The sequence below is a fragment of the Ambystoma mexicanum genome, chromosome 12 (assembly GCF_040938575.1).
Source record: "Ambystoma mexicanum isolate Mex_15411 chromosome 12, UKY_AmexF1_1, whole genome shotgun sequence".
NCBI classification, from domain to species: Eukaryota; Metazoa; Chordata; class Amphibia; order Caudata; family Ambystomatidae; genus Ambystoma; species Ambystoma mexicanum.
In genome coordinates, this window is record NC_090936.1 from 687,615,556 (window position 1) to 687,627,480 (window position 11,925).

At 41.9% G+C, this 11,925-nt stretch overlaps 1 protein-coding gene across 3 annotated transcripts in view; it reads left to right on the forward strand.

Moving 5' to 3' along the window:
- CPNE8 (copine 8) overlaps positions 1–11,239 on the forward strand; it is a 2,424,038-nt gene extending 2,412,799 nt beyond the window's left edge. For all 3 annotated transcript variants that reach the window (XM_069629223.1, XM_069629224.1, XM_069629225.1), the window contains one exon: positions 8,606–11,239. In XM_069629223.1, the coding sequence (XP_069485324.1) occupies positions 8,606–8,794 (189 nt within the window). In that variant the 3' untranslated portion in view covers positions 8,795–11,239. The remainder of the gene's footprint in view (positions 1–8,605) is intronic.
- Positions 11,240–11,925: the final 686 nt, after the last annotated feature.

Here is an 11,925-nt window from a genome sequence, read left to right on the forward strand (position 1 = left end):
GACAAATTATATCAGAGTTTGTTAGTTCGGGTCTCACAGATTGGTACAAATGAAGGTCACCGCGGGTGTTCCATGAGCAAATTGTCAAAGAGTTTGAGTGTTGATCCGGTCGTTGCTAAGTAGATTCTTGGGCGCTCATGTTTGTAGATGTAGATATATAGCTCATGTCTCTCCATATTGGCTGTTGCTCCTTTGTCGACTGGTGTCTATGATAAAGGGTAGACTTCTTCACAAGGTTTATTGATCGCGCGTGAGAGGCGGGCTGGTTTGCTAAATAATGACTGTCACTGGAGCTAAATGAAGAATATATTGTTGTATTACTCATTTCATCAATCTCTTGTTCAAGGTTAGAGCCGTTTGTCATATCTGTGACGGTGAGATGAAAACCCAACGTGCCGAGATCTTCGGTATGGGCTTCAATCAAGCGCAAAATCTTCAGTGTAGCACATTCAATTGCAATTTTATCAAGTTTTTTGTGATCTATGAATTCGATTAGGTGTATGTCTTTCGTAGTAACTTTAGTCAGTGCAGGAATGGCGTGAAAGAGACGCAAGGTATTTGTCCTATTAAGGATTACATTGTCATATTGATTATCAATTCTTGCGAGTTGGAGTCTGTTTTTTGGAGATTTCTCTCGTGGATCGATGAAAGAAGGAAGTTTCAATATGGCGAGCATCGGTTGGTTAGAAATTGAAAAATCTAATGAAGTTTGCGAGATGGCAGAACCATCCAAATCAATGGTAGGGACTTGAAAGTCAGAATCTCCGAAGGTCTCATCAACAGGGTTTGTCATGGATTGGAGGTCTGACTGTGTCCGTTCATAGTGGTCGATGGTGAGTTGGGCAGATACATCGGATTGGCGCTCTTCTTGGGTGCTAGCTTCGTTATGATTGCTTGAGTATGTAGATAAATTTAGTAAAAGTTCTGTCTCAGCTTGGTCTGTTTTAGGTATGTCAGCTTCACTAGAATTAGTTGGTGGAATTATCAGCGTTTGCTGTTGCTGTAGATTCCTAATTGTTGGATCCGGTTCGATGATAGGTCGGGTCAGAGTCTGTTGCGGTATGAGTCTTGATAGTTTAGTAGTATGATTTGCTGGGAGATTGAGATTGCGTAAAAAAGCTTGTGAGCCTTTTTGATGCTGTTTGTATTGTTTCTTTGATTTCGGATGACTGGAATTGGCGCTGATGTATGGCCGCGTTGGATCGAAGATACTGTAGGAGGCCTTCGTTTTTACGGGACAGTCAACAAGTACTTCTGAACAATTAGCTGGCTCTTTTGTTGAATCTTTTGGATCGACGGTTAAGTCAATTAAGCAATCAACGGTGCTTCCTCTATTGTTTAGTTCCGAGGAAAAGCGCGTAGCTGACTCATGATGGTGTTGATTATGCTGGTCCGTTTGTGTTGCCATATTTTTTGGACTATATTTCGTATCACGCTGGGGGGCTACATTTGGTGCAGAATTAGCTATGTTAGTATGCATCAGTTGTATCAGTGCATCAGTGATATGTGCTTTTTCGATTCTTTCCTTTTGTGCTATATCAGCTAGCCTTTGTTGCCAGGAGGCACTGGTTTCAGCCTCCGCTTGAATCCGGCCTTCTATTTTAATCATCAGTACCTCTTGGATTTTTTGTTTCGAGTAGATTGAGGCTAGGATTGAGGCATGATCCCGTGCTGTATCTGCCTGTGCTTCTTGTAGTTTCATGTACGGAAGTAAAGCTTGAGTGCAAACTGTTACCAACATATTTTGAAGATCCACCATCGTCGTAGGGATCGACTCTTGGTGTTTGGGTGGGTTGGGCACAGGAGGAGGTTGGTAGGGATCAGATGTGGAGAATATATTCTCACATTTAGACTGCCGTAATGGTTGCATGCTTGCATTCATGGCCGGCAATGGTGTGCTTGTTGTTTGATGTGTTTTAGCACTTGTAAATGGTCCGCAGCTATCACTGTTTGAAGTTTGCAGTCGGTCCCAAGTGTTTTTAGAGGTCTTCCTTTTGTTTTCTTGAAGCTCCATTAGGGCTTCAATCTCCGTTAAGTCTAGCGACAAACGCTGCAGTTGTTGCTTCGAGACTGCTTGCGGGAGCAAATCGTGCCGTTCTGATTTTGTTCTGCGTTCATGCAGGGATTTCCATTTTGCTTTGGCCAGTTTTGCTCTATCTTTTTGGGCTTCCCGAGTTTGTGAGGGAGTTGCACTAAGTTGAGGGTCAGCTTGGTGACTAGATGGTAGAGGTGCTTTTGGTTGAAGAATAGTGGAGTGTTGTGGGTTGGAAAGAAGAGAGTTATCAGGATTCTGTGGTTGGTGAGTGCTAGTTGGGTCAGAACACAGAACGTCATTCTTCTCCAATTGGATTTTCCGAGGCGTGACTTCTGTGTGTTGAGATTCAAGATCTATTGTTGATATTAATTTAGGTAACTGTGGCACAGTTGTCTGTAATGTGGTGGATACCACAGAGGAGATGTCGTCAGTAATTGCTGGGTCAGATATGGTATCTGAAGTAGAGATTTGTTGAAGGGCGTCTGACGTCTTCATATACGTGGTGGTTTCTCTAAGAGTTGTTTTTGATATGAGGCAGATATTTTCATTCGACATAAGTGAGTTGTTTTGGTTGATGTTTTGATTAGTTTTATTTTAACATTGCATTGAGTGTAGTTTGCCGGATTGCTGTCTTGTTTGCATCCGCAGTGTACTAGCTTGACCATTAGGGGGCTGATTTGTTGAGGTTCCCTGGTTCGCTAACATAGCAGAATCTAGCCGTTTATTCATGGGCGGGGCCTTCTCAATGCCAGGAAGCCACCGAAATCGGTTGATTTCCCGCACAGGGAAGAGAAGCCGCAAATACAATGGGTGCCACGGGGCCCTGCACGCACCCCGCACTTAGTGCGGGGACAACTGCTGACGGATCCGTCAATCAGACCCTTCACACACGCAGCGGGGCACCAAAGCAGCCTAAGGGAGATGCGCGGCACCGGGAGGCACCCGCCGTGCTTGCAGCCACAGCGGTCCGGGGGCAGCGAGGGCGGTAGGGGAGTCCGTCCGCCGATGGAGAATGCTGGGAAAAGATGAATCGGGAGCGGTAAGGTTACAGTTGCAAGATTTAACTTAAATGAAACTAATTTGGGATGGGGAAAAACAGTCTGGTGTCAAGACGAGGGCAAGGTTTCAAGGGGGAGAGGTACCAATAAACTGGGTCGCGAGGGTCAAAGGGAGGTTTCCCCGCAGTCCCCTCGCGGTGTCTGAAGTTTATGTAACTGTTGGACGTAGGTCTGGAAAGGGAGAGGCGGAAGAAAGAAAAAAAAATAAAAAAAGCTCCTTAAACACTGCAAGAGAACAAGGACTTTATGTCCGGTAGTTTCGCACGTTTAAATTGTTATCCATGAAATGTTTCCTCGCATTTTACTGGCGACTGTCTGGTGAACGATCGCGTGGGTCAAAGGTTTCCCCGCAGTCCCCACGTGGCGTAGTTTCCAAATATAATAAGTTCTAGTGAAGTGCCGAGTAGCACAGCTTTACCTGCAAGACAGTTTGAATCGTTGTATTATATTGCTGGTGCTGCAGATGTTAGAAGCGCACCGCGAACTTCCGTGGACTTCCAGGGACTCCAGTGACTCTGCACCGACTCCGCTCCGCGGGTCTAGGTGGCTTAAGAGTCCTGGAACCTCCTTCTTGCAGTAGAAAGAGAAGATGGACTCCAGGTGGGCACAGTAGAAAAACACAAATTCAGAGCAGCAAAGGTCCACGCTTCCACTCACTCCAGTGACTCTGCACCGACTCCGCATCACTATATATATACTATATGATTATGGTGAGATGAGTTGTCAGACACACAGCTTCTGTTCCGCCAAAGGACAAGATTAGACTGGTCATTCCCAATGGCATATTTGTGGGCACTGCATAACTGAATAAGCTGCTATTCAGGGCATTCACACTGAAGCATTCACAGACCGTAAGAGCATACACGTAATCATGCCCTAGCATTACAGAGGTGCCTCCTTGTCACCGCACTAATCGTGGAACTACAACCTTCAGCTCTATTGATGTTTTTGACTATAGCTCTCTTCAGCCGCAGTCAGCATAGTCAATGGTGAATGGTCATGATCATTGTATTACAAATCATCTGGAAAATTGCAGGTTGCAGACCACTGCTTTTAACACTACAAGACATGCCTACTGTCTACACTCTTCATCAGAATCAGGGCTTGCATCCCTGGAGTTCTGACCCTCGGAACCCATTTTGGGATTCCTAAACTGGGAATAAAAAGTTGTGTACACAGCATTTCTAATTAATTGTGTCCTCTCACGGATTCCTCATCTTAGATATTTATTTATATATTATTTCACCAGAAAGAAGATTTCCCAGGTAAGTAATTGGTTTTTCATAAGCAAAGCAGTAATTGTTGATACATTTCTAGTAACCAAGCAAATGATAGTGCTCTTATTTTTCTAATTTTTTAGAGCTTTTTTAGAATTGGAAACATTTAAAGGGAACTTCTTACAGTAACAAGTTGCATTTCACCACAAGGCCTTCTTTATGATAATAAATTGTGAAGCGCTGGTGATGGCTGTGATTGTCAGCACTCCTCCCAAGTTAGAGCTTAGTTGAAAATAATTTGCAAACATCTGGTCCAACTTTACCTGTGAGCTATGGTCCCAGCATATGGTAAAACACTCATTGGCAAAGGCAATAGATCTGGCTTTGCAAACGTAGCAGGTATACTGTTTTTGTCCTCTGGAGGCTTCACAGAAAATATCTTGCCATCTTCATTTCCAAAGCCAGGCCTACTGCTTGGTCTATGATTCTTATAATGGTGGCTTGCATGAGTTCTGAGCATCATAAAGATGTAGACATGATACTCCCTATCATATCTACCATGGTGGTATTCTCTAACCACACCAACAATGCACCCACAGAAATGAGTAATAATATTAATGATCATAAGAAAATAACAAAAGACAATAATGCCTCATTGCAAGTTCATTGTGTGGTAAACGAGTGGCAGTAATTCAATTGCTGCCATTTTTCTGGCAGTAATGATATTTCTGCCACTCTTACAGCGCCACTAGATTATACTAGTTTTGACCTTGAAGTAAAGGATTTACCTCCAGCCAGCTGCCAGTGAAGTAAAACTTTCATGTCAAAATGAAGACTCTGTGGATTTACTGCAGCAGACTAACTGCCCGCGGTAAATCTCCAAAAATCCTCATGTAGTACTATGGACTCCAAAATTTTAAATCAACCCCTCTTTGCCACCATTCATAATCCGGCAGTAATTCTGCTGAACTAAGTGGTGGAATTGGTAAACAAGCTAGGCTGTAATTCTGCACAAATAACACAAAATCACACGTTTTGGTGAGCAGTATAAATGTGGCAGTAATAGTGCTACCACCACTTTTTTTGGTGGGAACAGAATTGTTGCCACATTATAGTTTTGGTCTTGAAATTGAGGATTTAGCTCCAGGACAATGCCATAGGTAAATCCTCCAATTCAAGCCCAGAATTTGGAAGATTTACAGTGCTGGGATTACTGCTCATGGTAAATCCACAATAAATCTGTATGGAGTACCAAGCACTTTAACAATGGGGATTAACGCTGCGTTACCACGACTTGTTTTCCAATGTAAATCTGCAGGTCCATGTGGCATTAACGGTATATGAGTTTAGAAGTAGAATGATTTTGTATGTTTGTATGTATATATACTGTAAGGCTTTTATAGGATGTTTGTGCCAAAATAAGGCATAACATAACTGACCGAATCGTAGTGAGGTCCGATGTGACCCAGCACACAAGTGAAAAACATTTCAAGCAGAATGGAAGCAAAATAAGTCTTAAAGCAACATTAAATAACCATGTCCCCAACTTAAATAATTCCACGTACTGGAAGCCAATGTAGCAAAGGTTATACTATTATGCATTTATTCTGCACCATGGAGCAGAACCTCGCTCATATACATGTTCAATTGATGTCGAAGAGAGCTACTGCTCGCCCAAACCAGACCTACAAACTGGGATTCACTGGCATGTGTATGCTTCCTTACCACTCTGTCTCCTGTTCCAACCCACACCTTTAATTCAGTGATTACCTCGGAGGAAGCAACGTCATTAATGCTGTTAAAAGTGTAGTTTATTCTGAAAACGACTTGCTCATTTTCACAAACGTACTGAAGTTGGTTGCCCATAATGGACATTTCGTAGCCTAAATGTCACCATGGCAGATATTATGCATTCCTTGTCAAGGGGGGCTGGCTTATTTTTAACCTTCGGGTTGCCTATTTTGTCGTTGCTTTGTTTCCCTGTTACTTTAGGCTAGATTACCGAAAATATTGTGCAGTGCAATAGCATTTGAGCATGTACAAATTTCATGCAAAATTGCATTCCAAATATCACTAAGGCAAAAGCAGAATGCGCTTGGTCTGTGCGTTTTTTAAAATTATCTGTCTCATCCTGATGTTCTTACGTTTGTAGAAGGTGAAGAACTTCCTCAACCTTCTGCCCTTTGGTAAATAGATGTGGAAGTAAAGGGAGAGAGAAGCTCTGACGCAGGGGTGGACTGGCCTATAGGGAACTCTGGAGATTTCCCGGTGGGCCTCTGCACCCTTGGCCTCTTTTTGTGTGGTGTTTCCAAATTTTGTCATAGAAAAAGCATTAAGCTTCTTGAAAATGTGTCATATGGGGCCACTTTGAACATTATTTCCAGGGCCTATTTCGGTCCCCAGTAATTATCTCCAGGGCCTCTTTTAGTTCCCAGTCCACCCCTGCTCTGACGTGGCGGTGGTGTACCTTCATAAACAGAACATACATGGATCTGGATACAGTAGAGCACATAGAGAAATGTATTTCTGTGTATGTGTAGATAATATTTGCGTATGCGCAATTACATCAGCACCACCACAAATTGCCACGGATAGTATAGCTCAGTGGCAACGAGTTCGTCTTGGAAAAAAGATGCTACAAAGCAACACAGGTTTGAATCCCGTGTTCGCACTTTGAGACCTCTTCTGTGTGAAGCGCTTTATAAAAAAAAATAATTATCATGCTAATTGTGCACATCCAAAAAAGAATTTTGGAAGCTGTGATTGTTTTGGTCATCCAACCCCAGGTGTTTCTATTTGTGATACATTGTAATTATATTTGTGGTATAGCAGGGCAATCGGTGTTCCTCCCCACACCTTGTGCAAACCAGTTGCATGATGACTTCTCCTGACACAAAGATTATCTCCTGCCACTAATTTGCAATATGCAGCAGTTTGGGGAGCAAATTCTACAATAGCATCCTCGGCGGGTGCGGGAGCCAATCAGGTTGCTCAAAGCCCAGGCGGAATCGCCCGATGCAAGCCCGGGTTCGTAGCAACCCGAGGGCTCTGTGCACACGCCCTCCTCCAGCGCTACTGTTTTCCATCCTCCCTGGACTCCTGCCCCCCAAATTCAGCCCCTCAACTTCACCCCACTAACTTACCTTAACCGGACTCCTCCGCCCGCTCTGTCAGTTTGGTTTCCTGGTAAGCCATGGAAATGGAGGAGGGGCTCTGAATGGAACCCAGCCTTCAATTTCCATGGTAAACCTGATTATCGCTGGCCACAAGCGGCATGGCCAGGTTTCTTTCCACCAATTGCTGTTAGCACCTGAAGGTTTTGCCTCGGGGTGCTAATAGCATTAATCGCACGTTCTGCGGGCTTCACCTGGCCGTTACCACCCAGTTAAGCCTGCAGAACGTGGCGTTATTGCTAAATTAGCACCTTGGAAGGGGTCACTGGCCGATCAGGAAGTTCGGAATTGCAGGATGTATTCTCCGATATAAGCCTGCATTCTGAGAAGCATGAGTTCTGCTCGCCAGCGCCCCTTCCCTGCTTCTCCTGCCCTTCCCCTCTCCCCCCTTAGCACCCATGTAGTTTCCTGGTGCTGAGGGTGTTTAATTTAAAAAATAGAAAGCGTACTCTGTGGTGCACCACACCGCCACGTCCTGGTTTCTGAAGCCTGTTTACTTGGTGATGACTTCATGGTCAACAACTTAGAAAACAGACCTGAGAAACGATGGCGTTTTCTTTTTTCTTTTATTAAACGCCCGTAGCACCCACATAGGAAACTACACAGGTGCTAATAGGGATATACATCTCAGCAGCAGACTGACACTGCCTCTGTGGCAGCTCCTCCATGCTTTGCTCAGGCCATTAACTTGGACGGTGGGCTGTTACTGGCAGGCCGTATATTGCCTCAATGGCACTTTCCATTGTTTCTTCGGTCAAAGTTATCACACACAGTGGGTAGATCGTGGGATTCCTATCCAGGGTTTGCTGCATGCTGTGAAGAATTACCTGATCATATCCCGCCAACAAGCACGGTAGTGACTGCGATATTTTTGGCACATTCTGTGAAAGACGAATGAGGATATTAGTCTTACGTCGCCTCCGAGCCAAAAGCGTGCTATAAATGCATAAATAAATAAAGATGGTCCGTGATCAACAGTGGCATGCAGACTTCTATTTGCATTGGCTTTTAACTGGCAATTTAAGTGGCAATTAACATAATGTTGCCATATAATAAATGATTGTGTTTCTCTTTAAAGTTCACGTCTGATTTCACTTTTTCTTTGTCTTTTTGGTGTTATAGTTTGTACCCTTTCGTGATTACATCGACAGGACGGGAAACCACATACTAAGCATGGCACGCCTTGCTAAAGATGTGTTAGCTGAAGTTCCAGACCAGTTTCTGTTATACATGCGGTCTAGAGGATTCAAGCCAGCACCTGCGCCACCACCATACACACCCCCAACTCATGTTTTACAAACACAGATTTGACCGTGCCCTTAATTACGCATCAGACTTGCCAGAAAATAGAGCTGCTATATCAGTGCCCCAGTTCAAGGGGCACTGCAAAGAACCGGCGAATAAGACCATTCTCCTGTTTTGATTCCTGTTCAACTTTGGTTTTTGAATCAATGGGATTCTGTTTACAGACCAAAACTGTAAATATGGTTACACGAGAAGCTGGGAGGCTTTGTAATTCCCCAAATTAAATGCTGATTTCTTCTCTAAGTCATATTTTTTCTGAACGAAAAAGCTAATTTTCCATAGATTTGTTGGGGAAAGCAAGAGTCACTCGTAGTATTGAAACTTTATGTCCTCCCTGACTGTTGTATATATGTATGGGAATACTATTCCTTTGTATCAATGTTTACATGTTACTACTTTTTAAATTTAAATACTTTTATAACTATTCTTAAAGAAATAATTTTGAATATTGAATCATATGTCTTCTAGCTTGCAATAGTTACTCCCACAAAAAAGCAATATCTCTTTAGCTGGTCACTTAGACAAACAGTGTATTGAATGATAAAAGAAATGAAAGTGAACAGAAGAGGGGTTCACGGAATAATTCCTTTTCTCGAGAGCTTTTTCAGTTGACTTAAAATAGGGTGGAAAATAAAAGATGTTCATTCGTCTATTCATTTGATGGTGCCAATTTTGTAACCATAAATCCATTTTCCCTTTGCCATTTCGATATGTGCATTTATTTCATTTGTTTTAAACTGGTCACACAGATATAATTAATATTTTTTTTTTATCTTAGACGTCAAATGATAGAGGGATCGTTGAAGTGTTACAAAGAGCCCAGATTGAACGTTATTTCTTGACGTAAAAAAAATAGGCAATTTTATTTTTTTTGTATGAATTATGACGAGCAATTCTTGGCAAAAGGAAGATGTGGCATGGGAGTGGCACACATGGCAGTCTGTATAATCCGCAAAGTTTTTCTCTAAACTATGCACACAGAGGTTTTAAGCATATCAGCTACTGCATACTGGACATTGCAAATGTGAACCTATGAGCGTTTGGTAACATATGTATTTCTACTCCCGATGCCTTTGTAGTTTTCTGCAACGTACAATTTACTGCCCCACAAACCCACGTTGATGTGAACAAAATATATCGCCACACAGTCATTCCACATCGTAGAGGTGGAAATGCGCTATGGGTCAGATTCATTCAAAAACGCTGTATGAATTCGGCCCATTGTGTAGTCGCAAAAAGGCTTTGCACATTTGTAATTGTCATAGCACAAGTGCAAATGTCATTTGCATTAGCACCATTGCAAGAGCACATTGGCAGCCTCCATTTGCGTATGCACACATTTTTTTTGTTCGTTCGACCCCAGTTGTACTTTGTTTTCTTCCATTTATTTTACCATATCAGTCACAGTTCACAAGCAAGCCGCATGTACAGGTTTAGGAAATGATGACATTTCCCTATTTCGAGAATGGTTATATCATTTCACAGGACAACATGTTAAGCAAAGTATGTTTATAAAAAAGCATGAGTTGTGTTGCGAAGACATGGAGCGTTTGTATGAGATTGTTAAGCACAAGCTCTCTGTGCCTCGGATAAAAGATCTGTCATTTGTTAGCATTTTATGAACTGCCTCTTCCAGTATGAAGTGCAAAACAAATCGCTTCAGTGATCTTTCTATTGTAGTTGCTGTGCAATGCATGTCCCCTGGTTATGTCTATACAAAGGGATCGTGATTCTGGATATAGTATTTTGGTTCTTTGTCACCAGATCACTCTCCTGCTATTTGAGGGTTGCATATGATGAATGGGTCTGTAAAATAAATTGCACAAGTATGTGACTTTGTACACAGAGACTATGTTTAAATAACTACCCAAATATGATACCTAATATGGTTTGTCTTATTTGAAAAGTAAACATCATTTTTGCATGTACAGTTTTTACAAGTACACAGTTTTGTGAGACTTTGTGTCAAATACAATACATTTATTTGAAACAAATCGCCTTAAACTCGCACTCAGTTCTTGAAAATGATTGTGAATTGCCTTCAAATATGGAAACATGTTTAATTTTCTGTAAACCGTGTAAGTACTTTGTAATGTAATTTTAATTTGCCTAAAACCCATTATGTACTTTGTCAATTGCCATTCAGTACTGTTAGCCCTATAATTAGGTTGAACCATGTCTGCAAGCATCAAGATGTTAATTTTGCTTGATAAAAACATATCTGCTGTGTCTATGGCATACTACTATGTAATGCACAAATCTTCCATTTTTAACTATAACTTTTAAAAATGTTTTCCTTTATGCTGGAAATTTACTTTTGTAGTGTATGTTTGCATTTTTAAAAAAGAGATGAAATCTTAATTGTGAATGACACATATTTTAAGATGTGTTTGAAATGTTCAAAAACAGAATAACTCATTTTTTAAATAAAGTATATTGGTTTCAGCGCTGCTTGATGTTCTTGTTTTGCCAGAGTACCGTTTTAGTTGCTAATAACCTTTGGAACTTAGCCTGGACATGCATGGGTCCAGTTTCGTATGTTTTTCTGCATGCACATTTGCTGGCAGATAAGAACTTACTGTTACTCTGCCATTATGATTGCCTTTGCATTACTGCTTATGCAGGACAGGGGTCCTCCTAGGAACGGTTAGCAGGCAGCAGCTCCTCGCCCCATTAGCCACCTCACCCTCTACCATAAGGGTCAGGCAGGGGACTTCATTACAGATCATTATCATCCAAAGAATTGAAAAGGACCTGATAATCCATGCCATTTTTGAACAATATTGATATTAATATCGATTTCAAAATGTATGCCAGTGTGCTGGTTGATAGAATTAACAAAGCCCCATTTGTCTTTATAAGCCTTTACCAAACTGGCTTTGTCATAGGTCAGTTGGCCTTTACTTCATCTCCTATGAACTGTTATTTTGAAAGGCTGAGAGTTTAAATAAAAAATGGGCTTCAATAGTTCTTGCTCCTCAGAAGGCTTTCAATCAGGTGATATGATACGATATGATCAGTCATTTATAACGCACCTGTACACAAGTGTTCCTAGGGCAACAAGACAAGGAAGGGGAAGACAAAGGGGAACAAAACAAATGATCTTACTAGGCCTTCTGTCATTCAGATTGTGCAAG